This window comes from Dunckerocampus dactyliophorus, chromosome 1, assembly GCF_027744805.1.
Source record: "Dunckerocampus dactyliophorus isolate RoL2022-P2 chromosome 1, RoL_Ddac_1.1, whole genome shotgun sequence".
NCBI lineage: Eukaryota > Metazoa > Chordata > Actinopteri > Syngnathiformes > Syngnathidae > Dunckerocampus > Dunckerocampus dactyliophorus.
The window spans coordinates 17099533-17125978 of NC_072819.1; the positions used below are offsets into that span (position 1 = coordinate 17099533).

At 42.5% G+C, this 26446-nt stretch overlaps 1 protein-coding gene across 1 annotated transcript in view; it reads right to left on the reverse strand.

Annotated features, from left to right (window-relative positions):
* Positions 1-26446, reverse strand: part of si:dkey-11f4.7 (piezo-type mechanosensitive ion channel component 2) — a 75558-nt gene that overhangs the window by 10141 nt on the left and 38971 nt on the right. The window contains exons 17-45 of the mRNA XM_054778786.1: positions 26270-26418; positions 26034-26198; positions 24606-24647; positions 24410-24442; positions 22386-22516; positions 22139-22311; positions 21903-22079; positions 21615-21779; positions 20713-20913; positions 20281-20485; positions 19301-19402; positions 19000-19165; positions 18596-18839; positions 17641-17737; positions 13452-13611; positions 13214-13303; positions 9902-9990; positions 8627-8692; positions 7650-7762; positions 7464-7584; positions 6264-6338; positions 5098-5264; positions 4805-5004; positions 3623-3781; positions 3275-3568; positions 2930-3188; positions 2071-2259; positions 447-654; positions 84-213 (exon numbers count right to left, since the gene is read on the reverse strand). Coding sequence (XP_054634761.1) covers positions 84-213; positions 447-654; positions 2071-2259; positions 2930-3188; positions 3275-3568; positions 3623-3781; positions 4805-5004; positions 5098-5264; positions 6264-6338; positions 7464-7584; positions 7650-7762; positions 8627-8692; positions 9902-9990; positions 13214-13303; positions 13452-13611; positions 17641-17737; positions 18596-18839; positions 19000-19165; positions 19301-19402; positions 20281-20485; positions 20713-20913; positions 21615-21779; positions 21903-22079; positions 22139-22311; positions 22386-22516; positions 24410-24442; positions 24606-24647; positions 26034-26198; positions 26270-26418 — 4370 coding nt within the window. The remainder of the gene's footprint in view (positions 1-83; positions 214-446; positions 655-2070; positions 2260-2929; positions 3189-3274; positions 3569-3622; positions 3782-4804; positions 5005-5097; positions 5265-6263; positions 6339-7463; positions 7585-7649; positions 7763-8626; positions 8693-9901; positions 9991-13213; positions 13304-13451; positions 13612-17640; positions 17738-18595; positions 18840-18999; positions 19166-19300; positions 19403-20280; positions 20486-20712; positions 20914-21614; positions 21780-21902; positions 22080-22138; positions 22312-22385; positions 22517-24409; positions 24443-24605; positions 24648-26033; positions 26199-26269; positions 26419-26446) is intronic.

Genomic DNA, 26446 nt, shown 5'->3' on the forward strand with positions numbered 1-26446 from the left:
AGACATTGTGGTCGTCTACTGCCATCTATTTCACGCCATGGACAAAAATCTCCAAAACACAGTGGCTCAGTATGTGGACTCACACTTCTATGATGGTGGTTTTAGCCCGCAGCATCTTCTCTCTGATCAGCTGTCTGATCCTCTGCTTCCTGGTCAGAGGAGGCTTGTTTCGACGCCGGCTCTTTTTCTTGTTGTTCTGCCTCTTGGGCTTGCCTGCTCAAGAGTGTTGTTGATTTTACCTCAACAATGGTTAACCTATTTTTACACTTGTTGAGACACAGTTAAACATGTTAAAATGTGACTTAAATTTCCTGTACAGTTAATAAAGGTTGTAGCATGGCCAGTATGGGAAATTGTTTTTAAATTCAAACCAAATTGGAGGTCAATCCGCATTCCAGGATGGAAACATAAGAGATTCAACTGTAGGTGTAAAAGTGACTGTTCACCATCAGATTCTGCAGAGTCTCCTCTTTTCAGCCTACTGAAGATGGAGGTGGTGGACGACTGGAGAGGGAGGAACCTGAGTCGACGGGCTTGTTTCTCCCTGTCACTCATTTTTTCTCCTCCCATCATTTTCTTCTTGTCCGCTTTCTTCTTCAGCTTCTTGAAGAAATCAGGCATCTCCACTTCCTTGTTGTCCCACAGCCCATGGCACTGTGCGAACACATGTAGAGTATATTTGATGTTTAACTCACTATTACTACAGTATCTCCCAAAAGTGACTACAGCCCTCTCATTTCAGTAACCATGTTTATTATCATGTCAAGGGACAACTTGGATATATACTTTTACAGTAGTCAGTGTACAACTTGTATAGTAGTATAGATTTACTGTATGACCCACTCAAAATGACTCAACATACAGCCATTATTGTAGAAGGTAAGTGTGTCTTGCCTTGGTCAAGTATGGGTAGCGTCATGGTCTGGGGTGCATGAGTGCTGCTGGTATTGGGGGAATGTGGTTAATTGAGGGGAAACATGAATTCTGACATGTATTGTGACGTTGTGAAGCAGAGCATGAATCCCTCCTTTGGGAAACTGGGTCATATGTATGCCTGTCACGATAACAAATTTTGCTGGTCGATAATTGTGCTATGAATTATCGACGATAATAGATAATTATTTTTTTTTTACCATATTATCATTAAGTTTAGCGTTCAATGATCACTGTGTCATGTCACATTTAAGCCACTAGATGGTACTCAAGTGTAGTGTATCTGTAAGAGGCACAGAAGATGCCTACTACAGCACTTACAAATCGCAGGGCGTCACCACTTCACATACCCTGGGTATCGCGAGCTCACGCCGCCCGGCACTATACATTCACTTCGCCGATCAAACGCCCCAGAAAGCGGCAACCGCCGGGACGAATGCCCCACAGCACAGCCACACTGGAACTTAGGCATCGCTTTTGTGTATTCAATCATTACATAGCTAGCCCCCGCCTCCACCTACTGTGACAAAGACGCTGAATAGCAGACATGAGGCTCACTCTTCCCCTTGACTATACAACCAATGCGCTCAGACACTTGTCATCCAGCCTGTGTGCTACAGCAAGTTGAGGGAATAGAACAGGCATATGTACATGTCGCACATTTATTCGCACACAATTTATCGAGGTGTCAAAGTTATCAATCTTGTTTTTTTCTATTGTTATTATCGTGACAGGTGTAGTCGTATGTTAGTTTTCCAATATGATAACGAGCACAAACACATTTTTATCATTAGGCTTAATGCATTATTTGTTGTAAAAAAAAGAGTAGTCGTTGTACAGCTTGTATTGCAGTGTAGTTTTACTATCACCTGAAAAAAAAACATCACATCAATATCAATGTTGAATGTGAGCACCAGTGTTATTGCCAATGAACTGCAGCTCTGCAGTGCCGCCAGCACTCATGCAGCTCCAAACCATGACACTGTATTTTGTAATAAGAATTATTGCACAAATGTGACAGATGTAGTCTTGTTTTGTGAGATACTGTATTCAATTATGCATTGCACAGATGGAGGCAGGGATATTTGAAGTTTGTGCAATATCGTCTGTTAAGAGTGATGATTGTTGATGGTGCACCTTGAGAATGGAGCGGTGGAAGAACAGAGCGAGCAACTGAATGAGGTCAAACAGGACGTAGCCGTCCTTCTTCTCCACGCCGATGATGTTGGGCAGGGCAAAGGGCCGCTCAGCGTTAATCCCTCGGTAGGCGGAAGTGGTCCATGGGAAGAAGCCGAACTGGAAGAAGTACTTCACAACCACATTCAGCTGGAAGAAGAAGCATCAATCATGTCAGCGATTGTGTAGTGGTTAACTCTGACTGGATATTTCAAAGTTAAAAAATGATAAAACATCAGTGATCACTATTAAATACTTTAGTGCAATGATTCTCAAAGTTTTTACAAGTACCACCTAAACGATATTTGGCTCTGCAAGTGCATACCACCATTTTTGCCACCTACATTTATCACGGTTTGGTATGTGAGCGTAAGTGGTGAATTAAAAATGAACATTTCAGCAACATTTCAATTAAAGGTTCGATGATGGTGAGGTCTGACCCTGGAACAGATAACAGATTATATCCTAGGAGAAAATGTGTTTACTTTACTGTATTTACTACTGATATGTCCTGCCACATTACTCTGGTGACCTTAACTATTATAATACGATGGTATATAATGTCTAGTATTACAGCTAACTCATTCAGTTATAAGCTTTTGCACAACAGTATTTGCATTTGTACTGTATTTTATACTACTGTATGTAACCTGTATGTTTTCTTGTTTCACTACAATGACAAAGTGTCTTACGTCTTACTTAAGTTTTTGAAATCCAAACTTACTGTTGGAAGCATACAAATGTCAGAATCGGGGACAACTAAGCACCAATTATGCTACATTGCGTAATCTAAAGATGAGGATGTCTCACAGGGCAGTACCTCTGTGTAGATAATGGCGGTCATCCAGAAGCGTTTAGTCGGCCGGGGGACGGACAGCATGGCCCAGAGGAAGATGAGGATGGGCAGGATGAGGGAGAGGAGCGACGCCGACACGATGTGGTTGAGGATTATGACAAAGTAGCACAACATCTCCGACTTCGACACCATGGTGTTGTAGAGGGCGAAGATCAGCTTCAGTGGCCTGGGCAGCGTCAGAAAGAACTTGTCGGACTCTGAGATCTCGTCGTTCTCAAACATTCTGCGGGATAAGGAAGGAAGGGAAAAGAAGAGATGCTAATGAACACTTTCACATACCAGACATTCTTTTCTTTTGTGTTAACTGACTTGTTGAGCAGCAACTCGCTGGCAGTGAGGTTCCTTGTTTCCTGACTTAGAGGTCTGGGACAACCGGTGTCATCCATGCTTATTTCTGTGGCGTCCTCCCTGAAGCCCAGAGAGGTGCACTGTGGGCACTCTATGCAGTAATCTTCCTCACTTTGCAGGCATTCTCCATACAGGTCCTCCTCCTTAACTTCCTGATGACGTTGTAGCTCCATTTCATCATACTCCTCTTCATCATGTCTCATTTTGTCCTCCTCCACGTTGCCTTGATAGTCTTCCATGTTTGCCTCACAGCTACTGACAAAAAATACAGTTAGAACAACTGGACTATCCATCCATCCATCCATGTACCTTGGGCTGAGCTCATCAGCTTCGCAGGAGGTCCAGTCAATGTTTGCAGACTTCAGGAGCCTCCTTCTGAGATGGTCGGCAGCAGGCATCACAGGAGGCTCATCCAGCTCCTCCTGGGTCGGCTGCCTGGACCCCAGCATGGTCTCCTCAGTTAAACAGCTGACGGTCCACAAGAGAAGAGGCAAATAAAAAAAAACATTTAGTCTTCAATGAACCTAACATACTTTACATATGTTTATAAACAAAAACTAAATTACTTGTTTTTGTAAAAATGGAAAGCCATTCAGTTTGTTTCCGTAACACAGACGACCATACAACCTAATGTATGTTTTTGTAAAACACTGAAAAAGATCTAGTCTTTTGCCAACCAAATGTACTTGTTTAAGACAATTTCAATGAATTTTGTAAACTTTAAAGACCAATAAACTCGACGTAAGTGTTTTCGTAAACAAAGACGACAATTTACACTCGCTAACAAATATTATGTATGTGTTTTGGCAAACACTGAAGACCAACAAAGCCAACGTAAGTGTTTTCATAAACAATAACAATTTCTACTCTTGACAAACTGAATGTAAACCATGAATACGGAAACCTACATGCGTTCGTATTTTTTCATAAACTTTGAAAACGATTTAGTTTTCTATGAACCCAAAGCAGAAAATTCAAGAACAAAAACATATACATTTTTGTAAAAAAAAACAAAAAATACAATTTTGAGTGTTCAACTCAATCAACAAACTCAATGTTCATGTGCTCATAACACTGAAAACCAACTTATCAATAAACATAAATTTTGCTAAAAAAAGAACGGTTGGCGGCGTGCAACATTTGCAAAGCCATCATATACTGCATAGGAGGGTACACCCTTTACAAGATTAAACACCTCCGGATTCATATATCCTTAGAATGCACAGAAACAAGAAAGACATGTGTTCATGGCTCACTAAAGGATTGTGGATGATGGGCAACATTTAAAAAAAGTACAGATTTCCTTTAAATGTATATATTTTTGATTGAATGGTTTCAGTGAATCTATTGTGTGTGTTTTCGTAAACATTGAAGACAATTTTATCCCAAGGAACCTAACAGCATCATTTGAATGTACTTGTGTTTGGTCAGTGAACCTAACATTTGGATTTGCATCAACACTGAGGACAAGTGAGTCTTCAGTGTAGCTACCTGGAGACACTGCTGGCCCAGGACATCTTGGAGGCTTGGTTCTTGAGCTTGGCATAGGCGTGGCGGGAAGAGGGCACAACAGGTGGTGGGGAAGGTGGACTCAGAGTGTCATCTATGTCTCCCTGGGATGACAGCGTGTTCTGACGTGACAGCCAGCTGTCATAAAACTGCTTCACGCTCTCCTGGCTGACCTCTTTGCCCTGCAGAAGAACAGAGGAGACACCAGCAGCATATTTGTGTGCTGTCCATGATGCATGTTTCATCTCATCCCATCTCATCTCATAGCCTCTCACCTTCTTTTGCTGCTGACTAAGCAGTGCTCTCTCAAGGAGCAACACCTTGGAAATATCCAAATTATCTTTGCAGAACGAGTTCAGGCCCTGAGTCAGGTCGTCCAGAAGCGACTGCAAGAACACGATGCCGAATTTCAGAGTGTTGATGAGGCGCTGCAGAATGTTTTCTGTAAAAGAAAAAAAACGTCTCTTAGACACCCTTTTCTTCCAAGTCTAGTTGAATAGAAACACAAAAAAAAATAGGGCTGTCAAAAATTACGCATTAACGGCAGTAGCTCATTTATTTCATTAATTACGTTACATTTTTTAGTGTAATTTACGACCAGAGCAAGCACGCCTCTCAGTTATGATGGCAGACGGACGCACAGTGGAGCGTCCCCACACAGTCACACAGACTCTGACGCTCTTTTATAACTTCTTTCTGACCTGAACACACCAACAGCAGTACAATTCCAACACCATATATGTATAGATATGGTGTATATACTGTATATATGTATATATACCATATACATGTATATATGTATGTATCTCCAACTCACAAACACGTCTCTAATCCGTTGATCCTGCAAACGACACTTCCTCATTCTCATGAAAAGAACACGAGATGCATTCAGGGACACTCCAAACATCACAAAAACTGCTTTATAATGTGTGTGTGTGTGTGTGTGTATGTATAAATAAACATGAAGACAAAGAAAAACATGAAGTGATTATTCTTATCACTGTCTTCGTATCTCTCAATTCGAATGTACAATTTGCTACATTTAAATATACTGGGAAATACACTGAAAGCAAGTCAATTTACCTTAAAGTACGTGATGTCTTTGAACGCAACCCCTCATTGCTCATAATAACACGGTTTAAAGTGTGATTCAAATGTTCTGTTACTATTGAAGAGACTAGTATTAGACAAACACATTTTTAGACTTGTGTGTTATATTATAGCTTGATTTACATGTTCAGTTCATTTGGAACTGTTAATACTTAAAAATACATATAATTCTGTCCTGTCATTTATCTTTCTGTTAATTAAATACAGTAAAAATGGTCAAATTTCACACGTAGTTGCTCATGGTGATTAATCATGATAAATTCATTTTAAAACTGTGATTAAACTGATTAAAATTTGTAATCACTTGACAGCCCTACAAAAAACACATTACCTTTATCTTCTTCACCCTCCTCCCTCGTGGTGCTTTCATCCAGGTCATCCTCACTTGAGTCGACTCTATCAACACCTAGGATGTAAGAGTTTACTGGTCTTAACATTTTGATGTTCCATGTTTGATGCTCCCTGGCAAAGTCTAAACGGCCAGTTTTGTGGCGTTGCAGGAGACGAGGTCTTTGAATTCCTTTTTTGTTTTTTAAACCCTTTTCCTGCAGATGCCGTCTGATGGTTATTGCGCTGCAGTCGGCACCAGTAAGGGCCTTAATGTGGGAGACCGCCCTGTGTCTTGATGGACAGCCAATCGGATCCTCCGGCTCAGCGCAGGTGTGATTTTTTTGGGTCTACCACTTGACTTTTTTGTTCCATAATGCTCAGGATTTTTCAAAAAATGTAGAATGACTGATTTACTGCACCCAACCTCAGCAGCAATGGCACGCTGCGAGAGGCCTTGCTTATGGCCAATCGGACCACGTTCAAAAAGAGAAAGCTTCTTAGCTTTAGCCAGCAGGAGGGCATGACAGTGTGAATGCCTGACAGAAAATGAAAATTTTGAGCAGATTTTGACTTTTATAGCCTGTGGTCTTTAACTTTTGATTAGCTGATAAACAAATAAATAATTGTTGTTTTCAATAAATTACTTTTTCAAAATGCTTTTTGTCTCACTCCCCCTTCTTGCTTTTGCATATTGTAGCTCTACTTAAAACCTCATTAAGATCCAAATGTGCAAAATGTAAATTCTAGCAATTTTTCAACTGGTCTTAAGATTTTGATAAGGAGTGTATTGTTATAATAATATATTGGTAATAAATAATAATTGTTATATATTATTATTATCTAGGTACTTAGGAGCATTTAGGGGTAACATTTAATTGTATTAATACAAATAAAAAGATGTATTCTATTTGCAGTACATACTGTATGTTTGTTGTAATGAAAGTTATGCTGCATACATGGACATATTTGAATAGGTTCTGTATTATAGACTAATCGATTTTTCCAATTAATTCCCCATATACTATATTTCCATTCATATCCATCCCGTATTGCAGTACTGTACACTACTTATTGGTTCCAAATCCTACTAAATTCTCCCCGGAACAGGCTACAATGGGACATAGTGTTTGTCCAAATATTTAACTCTACACTTTTTTGTAGCTAAATAACAAAATATAGCATTTGAAAAGAAACTCCTCACTCTGTTGTGTCTGAAGCTCTCTCTTGGCTCTCTTCTTCTCCTCCTTCTTCATCCGCCTCTTCTCCCTACTCAGGTCCTTCAAAGCTGCTTTGGAGCTGGTGACCCAGGCCTCGTAGGCCAGCTGGGAAGAACACAGACTCATGCACTTCAGCATTTAAGTTCTTTTTCGTCTGGTCTTTTTCTAACCTGGAAAGCAGATTTCTTCTTTGGGGGCACTTCCTCGTCTTTTTTCTCTGGCGCCTCATCCTCCTCTTCCTCGCTGTCACTCTCAAACAGGTGGTAGCCGCAGTTGTTCTCCACTATATGAAAGAGCAGTGTCAAAACCTATGATTTTAAAGGGTTCTGGTCGGATTTCCGTGATGACTTCCGGTTAGTTGGTGGGACCACTTTAGTGAAGAGTTTGGCTTCTCAAAGCAATATGTGCTCAAAGGAGTATACATTTGCATCACAAAAATGCCTCCTCAAGAAAAAAATCAGACCTCACAATCCATTCTGCGTTCCTCATCACCAAAATCCGACCAGAACTCGCCTCAAAGGACAAAGTGGGGGGTAAATCACTGTTGAGGCACTACACTGCTGATGGGGCTGTCATACAACTTCATGTCAAAAATTCTGAACTATCCCTTTCAGTGCACTGCATGATATTTAAGAATGTGTTTTATATTCAATAAAGAGCAAAGATTCAACAGGAAAATTCATGTGTTTGCAAAAACTAGTCACATCACTGGCCCTTTTTATTGGACATGACCTGTTTTTGGATCTAGAGAAAGCTTCCGACCAAGATTTTACAATCGCCAAAAATGATTTAACTTAAGTCGGCATGTATTCTTCCACTGCACTGTGGCTTATGTTTCCGTTTGAATCCAAACTTCCTGCACAATCAGATACATCATTGGCCAACTTCTCAGTGATGCAATCATTGGGATCTCTACTTGATGGCAAACCTCTTTCACACAGAGTCTCAGCAAAATTGCTGCATCTTAACAGATTGTCTCATTTGTGCTATTCACACAAAACTCTGCAACATGGACAACATGCAATTCCGCAATCACATAATTACATGACATCTGTTCAGTGAACAGTGACAATTGCTTTCAACACAACAAGAGGACGGGAAGTAGGTGTTTGTGTAGGTTGTGTGATGTTTACTGCAAGTACGTTACCTCCAGGCCTCGAGACCCAAGGCTTCCACCATTTTCCTGCATCCCTCTTTGCCTTCTCTTCAGTATCTGGAAAATATGGATAAGTCTGATCATCTATCTGCATTCCTTTTGTGTCAATTGTCTGTAAAATAATATAATAATATAAAGCAATGGTTGGTACAATTTGATTAATTAATTAATCGATTAATCACAATAGCTTAATTTACATACTAGAACGACATGGAATCAGAGGGCCAGTTTTGAAATGAGAGGAAAGCTACTTAGCAAACAGGGAGCAATATGTGAAGCTCAGAGAATATACATCTGCAAGTTTAAATATTTTGTGCGGCGTACCCCATGGGTCAATGCTGGGACCAAAACTGTCCACCCTATATATAAATGACATCTGTAACATCACAAAAGACCTAAAGCTAGTATTATTAGCAGGCGATACTACTGCATTTTGTTCTGGAGAAAGTACGCAAGAGCTAATAAAGTCACAGGTGAAATGAGTATACTAAAAAGACGGTTTGATAAAAACAGATTATCCCCGAACCTAAGTAAAACTAAAATAATACTATTTGGTAATAGCAGAAAGGACATTTATGCACGAATACAAATAGACAACGTAGACATTGACAGGGTGAGCGGAAATACATTTCTAGGTGTTATAATAGATGACAAAATGAGGTGGAAATATCCACCCTTTATAACAACCCTTTATTCTTAAAATCACAATTATTAAAATTTGCTGATCTGGTAAACCTTCAAACAGTTAAATTATGCATAAAGCAAACAAAAATCTGCTACCCAAAATGTGATACAGTTCTTCTCAACAAGAGAGGAGAAATATGACCTCAGGGAAAATTTTTACTTAAAACATTTATATGAACGAACAACACTAAAAACCTTCAGCATATCAGTATGTGGAATGTAATTCTGGAACGGATTGAGCAAAGAACTCAAACAATGCAGTATAATGAGCTATTTCAATGTTACATACATTATCAATATATCACAACCCTTACCTCCTATTGTAACACAATGTGATACTGCCCCTTCATATACTTATGGTATTTCAATTTGTTTTCTATTTCATAATTGGTAAATGGTACATGTTGAATACAGGATGTGCACAAACAAATGTATTAGCAATTGATGTAAAACGGAAAGAGGGTACGATTGAATAAACTTCTTCTGCTTCTTCCTACTTCTTTTTGTAACCTGTATGTATGTTCAAAATAAAATTAAACCATTACGATTACCATTACCAAAAAGCTAATAGTGTTGTGTTACCCAGTGTCTCTGGCTTCTGAGCAACAGGGAGTCCTGCTTTGTCCGACGCCATCGGCCGACCCCTCTGTTTGGATTTGATCTTCTCCATTCTACAAGAAGATTATTTTAATTATTGGGACGCCTGGCAGGTCAGATGTCACTGATGTTGGAACCCGACAGAGGCCATGCTTCACATAATATCTAAAATGGGCTTGTTCCTCCACACCAAACTCATCCAAGCATGCCACAGACGTGCCAACATCAACACATTTTTCATACTGCATGCATTTGGACCCTTGAATACGCTTGTACATTTTCTCTGGTCAGGTCTCAGAAACCTGGATAACCAGCGCACACTAGTGTAGCGTGGCATGCACCTCCATAAACATCTACCCTTGACTGTAATTGCTATTGCTGTGATTTGTCGGCTTGGGTTCCCAACCACCGGGCCGCAGCCCGGTTTAAACCCGGTGTAAATACTGTAACTACATCAAATTTTATGTAAATGCATATCAATTAATCAATTAATAAACTATCAAATTATTTTATTTAAAATGTCGAACTGTGCCACTTTGTTCAATGGTCCTTGAACGCACCTTGTATGTGTGCTAACTTTCTCCCACGCTGCACAGTCTTCTATACTGTATTTTTACTGTTTCTTTTGTTTCACTTCATATTTGATCCCAAATGCTGATACTATGTGGGAATGCACAGAGGTAAGATTTGATGACGTTATTGAGTGTTAATGTCCATATTTGTTCTATGCACAACTTCAACTTAATTCATGCTAGCACGCTGCCTGTTACCACACACATCAAACAGCGATGTATAACTCTTTCTGGGGGGCTCATACTGGGCTCATATCGCCCACCCCGTGATTTGTGGGAATATCAGCCGGTCCGTGGGTCCAAAAAGGTTGGGTACCACTAGCGTATACGACTTTGTTCAGAGGGCGTACAGCAGCAACGTGCAGTGAGGTTTGTGGCTAGTGAGGCACCGACTCTTTTGGGGCTTTTTATGTTAATACAGGTTGTTCAGTAAGAGGACAACCAAAAAAGAGGAGAATTAAGGTTAAAAAATTGTTTTTAATTTTTTTTCAGATACTTCTTTGTCCCATTTATTTATTTATTTTTATTCCTTGAAAAACATTTGTCTTCTTACCTTTTGAAGTACATGCACTCTATTCTTCTTCAGGAAAAGTTCTGATACTTGGTTGTAAATCTCTGATCACCTCCTGGTGAGCCTGGGTATATAATCCTCAATCTTGGCAAATTCATACATTCATTCAGCAGAGCAAAAAAATATATTGCGCTTGACTTGTTTGTGAATCTAGCTCTAGCTAGCACGGCTGTTTGTGTATTTCAATAAAGTTTAAAAAAATGCTGGCTTTTCCTCTGTGCAAGGAAATGACAAGCACCTTCCAGCTCACGCACAGCCCCACCCCTTATATTTATATTTTATTGTCCGATTACATTAAAAACAGTACACTTGCTGTAGAAAGTCATGGTGTATAATAAATGTTTCTGCGACATTTCTGTGCTCAAAATCTGCCTTTGCGACACCATAGGCCGCACGTCACTGGCGTACAGACCATCTCCGCAAGGTTTCAGATCAAAATTTGCAATAAAAACAAATGTAATGCAGTGATTAGTTAACACTTTCCTTCTCTCTGTAAGTACCATTGTTTACTTGCAATGAAGGAATTAATAAGCTAAATAGTCTACTCCACACTGTGGTTGCTCTCTGGGTTCACATCACGTCACACGCTCATCCCGGACTAAGAGCTCTAAAAGCAGGGGTGTCCAAAGTGCGTTTCAGGGGCCATTTGCGGCCTGTGGCATGTTGTAGGAATAAAATGTAATTTAAAAAAACATAAAAATAGAACAAAAGGCATAATATAACAAGATAACACTGAAATATTGATACGAATAACTAAGAATAACACAAATATTCACATTTTATATTAATATAGTTAATATTTAAATATTTGTTTTTAATATATGAAAATATGTCATTATGGAGGTTGCTTTGTGCACTAGGAACAAAAAAAAAGGCCTTCTTGGAACTGTTCCCACAAAGCTGAACGTATATGTATATATTGTTTCATTGATTACCATAAAGCCTTTTCTTCCCTTCAAAAACAGTCTGAGAAAGACAAGTCGTGTTATGTTCAGGGTCTATAGATTTACACATGCAAACCAACAGATGGCACCAAATGACTTTTCCCCAAGCAAGTCAGAGCTTTTCGTACTGTAACTCACACACACTAATGTCCTAGAGAGATGCAGCCGCAACATCCAGAACCGCTGGGTCACTTAGCAAACAACAGTGGAGGAGATATGATGCTAATTTTAGTGAAGCAGAATCATCAAATATATCATCCTTTTTTATTTCTGAGTTGTGGAAATACATTACTTTAAAAATAGATTAATTTAGTCTATGATTTTGTCTTAAACTTTTAGTCTTAAAGAGGGGCCATCTTACACTCAGGGCTGTTTTATATTTGTGTGAACACAGCAATTAATTCCACATACTTTAGTGTAGGACATTATTTTACTTATTATCTAACAGTGTCCAAAGTGCAGACATGAGCCATTTTCCACCAGAGGTTTTTACTGGCCCTTGGCATTGTCATGTCCTGTGGTATTGCTTTGCTGCCACCTATCTGCCCTGTGTTGCAGTGCACCGCTGGCCCGCAGGGATGGAGCCACAAGCACACCTGTCGGCAATTACCACTGGCTTCTTAAGCATGGTTGAGGCATTCCCTCGTTGCCAGATCGTACCTCGGACTCCACTCGGAGTCCGAGGTCCGAGTAGTTGTGGTGTAGTGTACTTTCTTTGTTCTGGCTCTTGTTTCATGCAATGGTCATCTTATTTCTGCTCGGCATTCCAGCAGCGCCTTGCGTTTTTTCCTCGTGCATCTGTTGTCCTGTCTGGCTTTTTCCAGCAGCGCTTTGTATTATTAATATTGTTATTTTCCTGCCAGCCTTTTTCCTACAGCATCGCGCCTCGTGCATGTGTGATTCATGGGTGCGTAGAGCTCCACTATGCTCTCAGTGTGCCGCGGGAGCTGACTGTGCACTAACAGCTCGTGACTTCGAGCAGGGCCGACTTCTCAACAGCACCAGTTGCTGCTCAGTAAGAACAGAAACTGCAGAACAATATATGCTTTCACTTATAAGTCCCCAAATACCAGAAAACTCTCCAATGACGCCGTAAAAAGTCGCTAGATTTGGTGTTTTTGAGAAAAAATGTCGCCAAGAGTGTTTGGAATGTCGTCAGATTTAGCGACAAAGTCGCCAAGTTGGCAACACTGTCTACACTGTGTCTTACTGTTTCTTCAGCGTCTCCACGGACTTCTTCTCCATTTCCAGCCGGGCTGCAACCTGCTTTTTCACCTTGGCCTCAAACAGCTCTGCACCCCTTAGAAACCAGAAGAGGGATTTAGGAAAAGGAAAGAAGACTCCAAAACTATAAACAAGAGGTTGTACAATTGTACAATTTATAAGCAAATGAACTAAAGTTCCCTAGATAGCGCTCATTTTCCTTGTTTGTGTTGAATTCCACAGACCTGGAGGCCAGTATCTTTGATGACTTGAGGTCGGCCACCACGTACAGGAAGTAGTAGCTGAGGAACACTCTTCGCTGTGCTAAAAGCACGGTGAAACAGATTGCATCCCACACAATGCCAGCCTCACCCTCCGGCAGCTCGCACTCCTCATCCGGCTCGGCTGAAACATACCAAGAAAATGTAAGTATAGTTGTTATACAATGAATAACATTTTTTTCTGACCTTAACTACAGAAATAGTGTTTTTCTTTGAAAAATGTTACCATTTGCACAAGATGTCAACACATAATGAAGTGGAACTAAAGTGGATCTTTCTGGCTGTAAGTACCACAAAACCTAGGGAGTTTGAACCACTGCTATGTAAGACCTCATAGCTCACAAGACCACAGTTCAGCCAGCATAAAGGAATTAACTTGCGTTTTTATATGACTTTTTGTGGCTCTTTTTTGCATCACTTATTCCAAGGAAGAAACAACAAACAGAGTAGAATTGACAGGAAGTTGTGACGGTCACCTGCTGCTGCGCCTCGTTCTCTCTCTCCCTCTCTCTCTTCCACAGCTGGGCACACAGCAGGAGCCGGGACAACTGGACACACCGGCAGCTAATTATCCTTCCCCCTACTTAACTCCGAGTAGGGGCAGCTGTGAGACGCCGGTTCCTTCCTTACTGCTCGAACAGCGCACTTGCGGCATTCTGTGATCCTCCGCACACGCAACCCTAACAGAAGGAACCGGCCAGTAATATGGATCACGCGGAGAAAGACCCCGTAAAGAAAACAGGCAAACAGGAAGAGCAGCTCAGCACCATGGGTACATGCCTCCAAGAACTGTCAGCGCGCCAGGAGGCGATGATGGAGAGCCTGGGCTCTCGAATCAACATGCTGCTTGCAGCGCTTCCCCAGGGCCACGACTCCACACCTGCCATCCCGCCGGCCCCACCAATCCAAGCGACTCTCGCATCCGGCATGCCGGTATCCAGACCGGAGAGGTTCTCGGGGGACTCAGGTGACGTCCGCCCCTTCCTCACGCAGTGCGAGCTGCACTTTGAGCTGCACGCTGTCACCTTCCCCACAGAACGCGCCAAGGTGGCGTTCGTCGTCTCACACCTCACGGGCCGAGGCAGCGCATGGGCTACGGCGGAGTGGAATCGCCACACTCCCTCCAGTATGACCTACCCCGCCTGACCAACGCCCCCGCCGTCTTCCAAAACCTCGTCAACGACATCCTAAGAGACATGCTAGGCCGTTTTATTTTTATTTACCTTGACGACATCCTTATTTGTTCTGCCTCCTTGGAGGAGCATATCCAACATGTCCGCCTGGTCCTCCAAAGGCTACTAGAGAACAGATTATTTGTCAAAGCCGAAAAATGTTCGTTCCACTCGTCCTCCATTCCCTTCCTGGGGTTCATAGTGGAGAGAGGCCAGCTCAGAGCCGACCCTGCCAAGATTCAGGCTGTGGTCGACTGGCCTGCTCCTATATCAAGGAAGCATTTACAAAGGTTTCTGGGATTCGCTAACTTTTATCGCCGTTTCATCCGGAACTTCAGTCGAGTCGCAGAACCTTTGACTAAGCTCACATCTCCTAAAATCCCTTTTTCCTGGACCCCAGAGGCTGAGTCCGCTTTTAACAAACTTAAATTCCTCTTCACTTCCGCACTTGTCCTAATTCACCCTAACCCCTCTGTTCCGTTTTTTGTGGAGGTGGATGCATCCGATACCGGCGCGGGGGCCGTCCTTTCCCAGCGTTCGGCCACTGACCAGAAGCTGCACCCCTGCGCCTTCATCTCTAGACGCCTGACCCCGGCAGAGAGAAATTACGACATTGGCAATAGGGAACTCCTGGCTGTCGTCCTGGCCCTTCAGGAGTGGAGGCACTGGCTGGAGGGGACGGAACTTCCATTTACTGTACTTACGGACCACAAAAACCTGACCTACCTACGCTCGGCACAGAGACTCAACCCCCGTCAAGCCAGGTGGGCCCTGCTATTCACCCGATTCAACTTCATTATCACCTTCCGTCCTGGGTCCCGGAATGTCAAGCCGGATGCCCTCTCTCACATCCACGCCCCTCCCACCGAGCCCACCCATCGAGAACCCATCGTCCCGGACGCACACATCATCGGGGCTCTCCAATGGGACATAGAGAAGCGGGTCAAGGAGTCCCTTCAGACAGTCACACCCCCCAACGGATGCCCTGCGGGACGCCTTTTTGTCATCCCCAAACTCCGCTCAGAGGCACTGCGCTGGTCTCATGAGTCCAAGCTGGCCTGTCACCCAGGCGTGAACCGTACAGTCTTCCTCCTCAGACAACACTTTTGGTGGCCCACGCTCCTTAGGGACACCAAGAGGTTCGTGGCCGCCTGCACGGTCTGTGCCAGAAACAAGGCCTCCCACCAACCACCGGCAGGGCTCCTCCACCCTCTGCCCATTCAACCCCGGCCTTGGTCACACATTGCCCTAGATTTCATAACCGGCTTGCCCCCCTCCCGGGGTAACTTCACCATCCTGACAATTGTAGACAGATTCTCCAAGATGTCTCACTTCGTGGCCCTGCCAAAATTACCATCAGCCTTGGAGACAGCACAACTACTGGTCCGCCACGCATTCCGCCTCCACGGCATACCCACAGAGGTGGTATCAGACAGGGGCCCCCAGTTCACGTCGGCAGTATGGAGGGCGTTTTGCAAGACCCTGGGCACAACCCCTTGCTTATCCTCCGGGTACCACCCCCAGAGCAACGGACAGACGGAGCGAACGAACCAAGACCTGGAGGCAGCAATCCGGTGTGTATGCCACCAACAGCCCACCACATGGTCATCGGATCTGCCTTGGATTGAATACGCACACAATTCCCTCATCAGCTCCGCCACTGGATTATCCCCCTTTCACGCTTCTTACAGCTTCCAGCCACCCGCATTTCCCTCCCAAGACCTGGAATCCAGAGTCCCATCAGTGACGGCACACCTACGCCGAGCACGCCTTGCCTGGCGCAACACCAGGGCTGCCCTCACTAGGACCTCCGAGCGGAACCAGAGGGTGGCCAACCGCCACCGCACGCCCGCACCTCGCTACCAGGTGGGCCAGAAGGTGTGGCTGTCCTCCCGTGACCTCCCCTTGGCTGTTGATTCCAAAAAAATCTCCCCCAGATTTGTCGGACCGTACCCCATAACAAGAATCAACAACCGTGTAGCGGTCAAATTGCGCCTCCCGGACTCACTTCATTGCAACCCAGTCTTCCATGTCTCCCGCATCAAGCCCGTCACCCTCAGCCCCCTCAGTCCCCCAGAAGTGCCTCCTCCTCCTCGGCTGGTTGACAGTCATCCGGCGTTTACGGTCAAGGCAATCTTGGACGTGAGAAGAAGGGGCAGGGTTTTCCAGTACCTGGTGGACTGGGAAGGGTACGGCCCCAAGAACGTTCTTGGGTCTCGAGAGCATTCATCCTCGACCCACGTCTCCTCACCGATTTTTATATCAGGTTTCCCGACAAACCAGGTAAGCGGCCAGGAGACGCACGTTAAGGGGGAGGGGATACTGTGACGGTCACCTGCTGCTGCGCCTCGTTCTCTCTCTCCCTCTCTCTGTGCGGCCAGCTGTGGAAGACACAGCTGGGCGCACAGCAGGAGCCGGGACAACTGGACACACCGGAAGCTAATTATCCTTCCCCCTACTTAACCCTGAGTAGGGGCAGCTGTGAGACGCCGGTTCCTTCCTTACTGCTCGAACAGCGCACTTGCGGCTCGTCAACACAGGCCTTTCAAGATTCGGCGTCTCCACAGCTGGTGCTCCAGTTGTCCCTCTGACTCGACCCTTTTGCAAGCCTGTTGTGTTTTTTTGAATTTTTTTCCTGGAGCTTTCTGTTTACTCCTGTTTACTTTCTGTTTACTCCTGCAACTATCTCGATACTGAAAGACAATTAAACGTTGTCGGCAACTCACCTTGTCTCCACATTCTGTGATCCTCCGCACACGCAACCCTAACAGAAGTTGCGTGATTTGGGCTCACAGTCAAAGCGGTAAGACTTGAGTTTCACCATACATGGTATTGTATGGTACAAGGTAACATGTTCTCACTTGTTAGCAAAGTTAGCATTGGCTATTTTATTGTTTGTTTGTTGAATTTGTTATATGATGTATTTACGTTTACTTCCATTATATTAGTAATGTTGATCCGGTTCTCATTGCGCTACTCACGGACATCGTAGCCTTTTATGGTGCAGAACATGCTGAAGGCCTGAATTAACCAGCAGCCATTCTTCAACAAGCTGTCCAAGTAGGCACAGGAACCAAGCTAAACAGAAGGAGAAAACCAAGACACGTCAGATATAGAAACATAATTCATGTTTCAGTCTATGAACTCCCCAGTGCTGGCAGGACTTGTGCAGCCCCGATCATGACGCCACCACCATGCTCGACTGTAGGTAAGATACAGTGATCTTGCTAGTCACTTGTATTTCCAGCTGTTTAGACAATAATGGCTGTGTGATGTGTCATGTTCAGTAGATAGTAAATCTACATTGCTATACAAGTTCACAAAGATTCGCAGTTTTTTTTTGTGCTTTTTTTTTTTTATTACAGCGTATGAACACTGTTACAGGCTGAGCCTGGACCTTTAAGAAGAATTGCACTGTGGGAATTTGAGTGTACCTGTCTGAGAAAAGTGTATAAATTGTATGGTCAGGGGTTTTACAGCCTTAAAACATATATAATCATTGTAAAAAAAAAAAAAATGAAGTTGGCTACTATTTTGGCATCCTATCCCCACGATAAACCAGGAAACACTGCATCTAAATGTACTTTGTATGGTATTGTCCCTTGACAATAAAATTGCAATTAAAATGCTTGCTGAAATGTGAGAAGTGTACTCACTTTAGTCAACATACTGTATACAATAGATGTCAATGTCAATGTAAGTGCGCAATTTGGTGCTGATCCAAATTAGGATTATTGTTACTGCTACACAATATGATTTTATTATTTATTGTTATTTATATTGAGATTAATGTATTGTATTGATTTGATGAACATTTGTGCTCTTCTCTTTTCTATATTTTTGCGTGCATACCCAAGAACGGTAAGATGATAAGATATGGTCTGTTTTTTTCATTGAGGTAATGTGTGATGTGTCTGCAAAGGCTGATGGACTCACGGACACAACGTTCTTCATGGCAATCACAAAGCAAGTGTAGCCGATAAGCCAATCCCACAAGCGCAGGATGTACTTGACGGGCTGCATCAGCACGCTGCTTCCGAACAGCATGAAGTAGAAGCAGGCCACCAGGTAGCCCATGCAGAAGATATTGATGCGCGTGGTGCCTGTGATGAAGATGAGGCACAGCACCAACCAGAAGAAGTAGCTGAACACAAACACCTTAACCATGTCAAGGTATGACCTGGGGGACAGAGGGAAACACTGCAAATGACGCTTCTATTCAATTAAATGCTGACTCTGCAAAAGCAAATAACCACGGGGGACTCCATTAGTCTCCATATGCTGTAGGCCACCTCCTTTTGGAGTTTTTAATTATGAGTGGTCAGCATCCAGCACCCAACCTGCAGTGAAGGAAGTTATCCACAGGTATGAACTGGTTGCAGCAGCTGGGATCAAGACTGCGGCTGATCTCCACGTTGTCGCCAGCCAGCAGTCGTACTGCCGCCCGGTTCTCCTCCTCAAACACCTGCCACTGCAAGGAGGAGCACAGCAGCAGGAGGTAGTCGTCTGCACAGCGTGCCAGAAAGAGAGTTGAGAATGTTGACAATTATCACTACACTAGATGGGCTGAAGGATAGAAATATAGATGGATAGATAGGTAGGTAGATGAATGGACAGATAAGAAAAGTAGATAGGACTCACAAAATATGAATGAAGGATTGGGACTCATGGCGAAATCAGGCAGATAAAACCATTTGATGACATTGGAGCTCAAAGGTTCAAATGCAGTCCTCCATGGGTAATCTATAAAGGAGCAAAAGCAAATATTAATAGAAGGTAAACATCTAAAAATATACGGCCTTAGTTTGTGTGCTTTGCCGCCTCTCCCTGTCCTTTCTCTACTTTGTGGGATAGCAGAGACTCTGCTCATTCTCAGTTCAATGGGTGTAATAATTTTTTGTATTGGTCTTTGGGGAACTTACATCCATGAATTTTGCCTAGCAACAAGCATCCAAGCAATTCAGGCGAATTCTGACCACCGTAAATAAATGCCCTAATTACAGCCAGGGCATTTATTTACCTAAACCGCAAAGAGGACAGGGTGTTAAATGGAAACAAGCAATAACTGGGGAGAGGCTGTTATTTGTCAAATTTGAAAATGTAATATACATTTATAACAAGTTATTTATTTAATTTTACTTGAATAATTTAAGAGTGCATGACAAAGTGGAAAGGAAAATGTTGCACTCTTTGACCACATGGTTATTTATTAACAAGTATATTGCATAACACAGCAGCAACAGAACCAATGTTGTTATAGCAGAAAGGAAGAAACTGCTCAGCCAGCAGTTTCTTCCTTTCTGCTATTACAAGCCAGCATTAATAGCGCTGATGAGTTCATTGTAAACAACGGTATGGCAAGTGTAACATGAATGACTTTCACACTAACCGCTGAATTGCAACATTTTAAAGCAGAGGTAGATAAAGTTGCTGGATGCTGACTCATTATACTTCAAGTGCAACTACCGCCATCTTGTAGAGTTAAAAAAAAACTACAGCAGAAGGTTGCCTACAGCCACAGCTGTTAATACCAATGTTTTTTTATTTATTTGGGGATTGTGGTACATTTGCGGTATCGATGATTTAATACATTAAAACTTTAATGAACAATGAAGCCGTACCAACACAGAGAGCAGGAGGTATGCCAATGCAGAGGAGGTATTGCAGCACCATGAGTCCTGCCGTGAAGCAGCAGTATTTTGGCCACACCTCCCCTATTGCCTTCCTGCGGCGCCGCGACACAACCGCCATCAAAGCGCAGGAGTGGAGCAAGGCATAGAAATCCATCCTCTGACCAATCACATTGACTGCCACGATTAAGCTAACCTAAAAAAAACAAAACTGTATTTCAAAAAGGATGTTGAGGAGGCATTGGAAAACGTCAAACACTTAAAGGAAATTCAACTTTTTATAAACATCTTGAACATCATCCACAATACTTGTGGAGACACGAACACGCGTCGTTCCCTTTTCTGTGCGTTCTAAATAGAGAAAAACTGCTAGCACGAAGTGGGCAAAATTCCAAAAAAAGGGCAGTTTTCCTTTAAACTCACCTCCAGTCCAAATTTGTAGAAGAAGAAGTTGATGAAATACTTGACGCAGGGCCTGATACCGTGGTCCAGATGCTGCCTGGTGATGCCGTGGAAGATGATGCTAAAGGGCGGCGGCTTCAGTTTGTTATGGAGACGAAAATAGAGCTGGTGGCGATGGACTGTTGCCTCAAACACCAGCAGACCCAAAACCATGAGATGATTCTACCGCACACAAGTGACAGAAGATAAAGCAATGTCATGGATGTACAACTGACATGGGTAAAAGTACTGGGACACATGATGTTGTATGTGTCGCTAGCAAAAACAAACAAAAAAAGAGGATATATTGGGTGTCTAGTCTATAGAATGTGCTACTAAAATTGCAAAATATGTTTTTTTGTGCCAAAATTAAATAAATATACAGCCAATTAAATGAAAATACCAATTAACTATTAAAATTAAAAATTAACTGTTAAAAATATATACATGTCATAAAATAATCAATCATGTTCAAAATTCGAATTAATTAATGGACAATTTAATGTACAGTACTAATATTTTAATTACATTTCCATGTAAGATCTTTGGCCAATGTTTTTGGCCATGACTGTATACATTACGCTGATTTGGTTGTATTCCATACAGGCGTGGCCAAAAATATTGGTATCTTTGGCATTCCAAAATGTTTGGTCATGACTGTAATAATGATATACCTTGATTTGAAACACATAGTCAAAATAAAACAATTCAGAAAACTAATACATGTATAAAGTAAATGTACTGTATGTTCCCCCTATAACTCCCATTAATCCCCATGGAAAGTATTTTGTCACCCTACGTGCTACCACCCAAAACTCTGGTGTGTATCCTAAGACACCTTTTGTTGTAGGACAACAGTATAAATGTAGTGCAAGCAGACGCACCCTGAGGCAGGGAAGGATTCTCCCTTCACACTTGAGCAGCGCTCCACACCAGTAGACTGGATCCACGGGCTCCATGTAGAGGATGGACCTCTTCAGAAGCTCCATCATGTTCTTCCTCATCTCCACACCAACATCCAGGCCTGAGAAGTTGGATGACATCATACTCTGGGATATAAAAAAAATACATTGAAAAACTTATTAATTTAAATTCAGAATTGGACTGTATGTGATAAGAGTTCTTGTCTAAACCCAAATCATAATAAACAGCACACAAGCAGGGGCACTCACAGCGGTGCAGTTGGAGGAGTAGTCTAGTGGTTTGATGACCTTCAGCTGGTAAAACATCTTGCACACCACCATGACACAGGCCCACACAGCCGACACGCTGGATGCCGTGGGCCGTAACCGTGGGAACGGGATGGCAAACACCCACAGAACCAGGAAGAGCGAGTTCATGAGAGAAACCTGTCGAAGTCCAGGGACAGTCACAATGAATGAATCAGACCCTTTATTCAATGTCCCACCTCTCTCAGTGACACCCAGATGATGCCAGAAGAAACGATTTTGAAGCCATGGAGCTCCATTAGTCTCCAGCTGAGCTCCTGTAGCCTCTGGAGGCCTAGCAGAGCCTGAATGAGCAGGAGACTGGCGCGGTCCACAATCACAACCCACTTGTCCTCACAATTGGTCATAGTTTCTGTAAGAATGAAAAACAACAGAAATGAAGGTGATGAAAGCTTCATGTGGCACACATAGCCCTACAGAGGCTACCTTCTGCCCTCGTGGCCTCCTCCTCTTCCTCCTCCTTTTCCTTCTCCTCATTGCCGCCCTCTGAGGTCTGCAACTCAGTGATGTCCAGAGTCTCCTGACTTTTTCCACTGCCCATACTCTCCTTCACCAGTCTGTACCATAAGAAAACAATGAAGGGTGGAACTTCCCTCAAATGTGGAGTCACCTGAGATTTCAGGAAAATCACGTGAGACTTCTAGACCTTGTGTGCTGTGGTTTTTGAGAATTACTGTAAATTCTGGTGTATAAGCCGCACTCACGAAAGAAAAAACAGATTTGTTCTTATGTAAGCCGCAGGTATGCACGTCATAATATGGGATATTTAGTGCACAGAAAGATGTTACACAGAAAGATTTTTTTAACTTTTAACAAAATAAATGTTTTTTTTTTCAAACAGTGCATGCTAGACTGTGATGCAAAACTGCTAATTAACAGTGCAGAACAGTACACAGCTAGTTAAAAACAGTGCCGAATAGTGCATGTAACATACAGTAGACAACAATAGCCTACCATCTTCCGTGTCAGAATTGAACAGCGTCCTAATTCCTTCATCACACACGTTGTCGGCTCTCTCTCACGTTCGGTGTGGGATAGTGACGAAAGTCAGGTGAAGGAGTGGGAGCACGTTTGGGAAAAATGCAGTGGAGATGGAGGAAAATTCGCAAGTTGATGAGGAACAGAGACAAGGTGGGGTGTCTGTATGTAGCAGCATGATAATGGTCTTAAACGGACAGTAGTCCTATGCAAAGAATCCATGTTTCCTTGTATTGACAGCCAAATCCACTGCCACCCACCCATCTTCTCTGCCGCTTATCCTCAAATCCACTCCCTTTAACTTCAAAGCGGAATAAATTTCATTTTTTCATGTATGTTCTATGATGGAAGCTTGTCACGAGACCGGGTTGTTAGTGCGAACGTGCACAGCAGCTGTATACACCCAAAGGTTGGTTGCGACCCGCCATAAACAAGAAGAAGAACGTCTATATCCAGTCATTTATTTTTGGTAGTCAGTGTGAGATGGATAAATAAATACTTTATTTATCTCCAAAGGAACAAAACGGCATTTTATGTTTTGTTTTATATGCTTTATTGTATCTGTATATCTATTTATTGATGTATAGTATGCGTGACCGGAGATAAAGTGTACGCCTGTGGCGCTTCGTACATTGCATAAGGTTTACGTAGGGTCACTTGTGAAATTGCTGGATATTACACATTATTTCTGCTGGAATTGTCCTCTGGACTTCATAAGAACCACGGTACAGTGGCACCTTTGTGGCCACCTTTGAGTCATCATAGTGCGTGGATCTCCCCGAGAGATGCAGGTATGTGTCAACTCGATCGCTGCACAACTTCCAATACTTCCCCTCTTTTTTTTAATTTTCACTCAACATAAGAGGCTTTGCAATCTTGGCATTATATTTATGGTGTTTATTGAATAATCCAAATGTTTAACATTTGGTTTTAGTATAAATTGTGCTTGTTGTTGTTCACTGTAAACTGCAGCGTGTCCATACCAAGGTCCACTAATGTAGAGAGACAGGTTTAGCACAAGAATGGTGGCTTCTCGGCGTGTTTTGATTGTTTCCTGACCTTTTTTTTCTCTTATGGTGGACTATCTTAGTAATAGTGTTTTCCGAAATACATATTTAAACGATTAGTAGGAGTTTTGAAGTATAGGAGATGTCACCAGATTAGAACATGACCACACCGAGCATCATGGGAAATGTAGTGTTTAGCCACATTAGCCGCACCGGTGTATAAGCGGCAGGGTTCAAAGTTGGAGAAAAAAGTAGCGGCTTATACACCAGAATTGACTGTATCTCCACAGTGTGTTTTTCTTTTTTTTCTTTTTCTTTTGCCTTTTTGTGTGTGATTCTAGTTTGTTACCTAAATTTTACAAATACATGCAAAAAAATAATATCAGTTAAAGTTAATAAACCCTTCTTTTCAGTGCAAGCGAAATACATGATAGATGCCATTTAATCCGAGTAACATTTTCTTACCTGCTTTTGAACTTTTCAATGTTTTCTTTAATACTGCAAATGTGAAATGTAAAACAGAGAGTGTGTGAGGTTACTACATGGGCTGCTGTCAATGTTAGAAGTCTGCTGAATGGCAATAAAGTAATCAAACAGATACATAAGAAGAAAGATGTAAATGATCTTAAAACATGCAGTAAGAGAGGAGGATGGCACTTACATGTCAGATACCACGGTGACTGAACTTCTAAGCTCTTCTTCTCTAAGTTGGAAAAACAGAAAAAAATGAAGTTCCGTAACAGAAATGGTACAGCTATGTACCGCTAAATGAACTCTTCTGCTTAATTCACCTTGGAGTCTGCTATAGTTGCCGTGTGCGTGGTCTAGACAAGCAAATGACCGCCGGGGTCTCTAATTCGCACTGGGCCAAAAAACATGGCATTAACAGCTGTGGCTGTAGGCAAACTCCTGATATAGTTTTTTTTAGTAACGCCACAAGATGGCAGTAACTGCTTCTGCAGTTAAAATAAATTACGTTATTATACAGTATATAATGACTTTTCAATTTGAGAAATAACAACCACCCTCCAAACGTCACCTACTTCCATTTAATGCTTACTCCTCTTTGCAGTTTAGGCAAATAGCCACTATCTGCATCTGTATCTGTTCACCCATCTAAATTATCTATATCTGTAGCTGTACTCGGAGTGGGCGGGGCATAAACCAGAAATGGGCATGGCTTAACCGGAAATCAGTACTTTTAAAGTCTGAAATTAAAATAGATTGATCAGAAGTTGCTATATTTATTGTTTATTTGAAAGCAAAATTGAGATTCAAATTATGTTTTTGATCATAAAAGTAAAAGAGCCGCTTACAGAACATGTTTTTTTGTGCCATTTTTTAAAGAACATGAATATTCTTAACTGTATGAATGAATATTTACAGACCAGTTTCAGAACTGAGTTTCAACACAATCGTAATCTGTCCGACTTGTTCACTATATTTTTCTCAAAATCACTGCATTCAGCACTACGAGCAAAGTTTTCCAACTGACTATATCACCAGCCAAATTAGAAGCAAGCAGACGAAAAAAAAACAAACACAGGCACTGACCGACGTAACACAAGCCGTTTATAAACTAGTTTACCAGCTAACTTTAAATATCATACAATTCGAAATAGAGGCGAGCTGATGAAAACTGAGTACTGATTCGAGCAACGTCACCTGGAGTCAAGCCAAGCAAGCACAGAGAGATCATCAGTCACTGTCTGTGTGTGAAAGAGTGAGGCACAGCTCCTCCGGCAGCAGCAAGTCTTTGTTGGGAGAGGCAGTCGCTGTGTGTGACTGGCCAATCACAGCGCTTGTAGAGTGAATACATAAGTATTTATCCAATGAGGATTTTCCTTCAGCACGGGAATGGATGATGACGAGCTGTGCTCATTTCATGCTCGTACTCGGCAAAAATGCATTATCCGTAACGGATATTCGGCTAAAACAAGTACCTGGCTCAGCCCTAGTAAATAAACACCCCAGCTATAATTAGAACATTTATGATAATCAAATAAAAGAAACATACATGTACATACATACATACTGCTGCATACATACTTAAATACTTACTACATACTGTGTCGTAACGCTTTCTCACCTTGTAGCCTCCCTGATGGGAACGTCATCAATGTTACTGAGGGTCAGGAAGTCAGAATTGAAGTAATGCAGCTGGAGAATACAAGCCAACAGGAACGCTGCAGGAAGCAGGATCCGGGCAAAGAGCTCCACCGTGTCATAGCGTTCCAAACCCAGATCCCGTAGACTGACGTAGGAGACACATTTAAAGGTGACACAAAAACTCAAAATGTGTTTTTTTTTTTACGTGTTACTCACCCTTCCTCAGACATGCCCATGATTTGGCGGAAGAGCGCCGACACGCTTCGGAACTGATACATGTAGATGGCGATCAACACCACCATGGAGTAGCCAACCACCACCGCCCAGAAGGTCTTCAGGTATCGACGCCACAGGTCAAAACGAACCTGAGAATCACCAGAGAAGGGTAAGAAG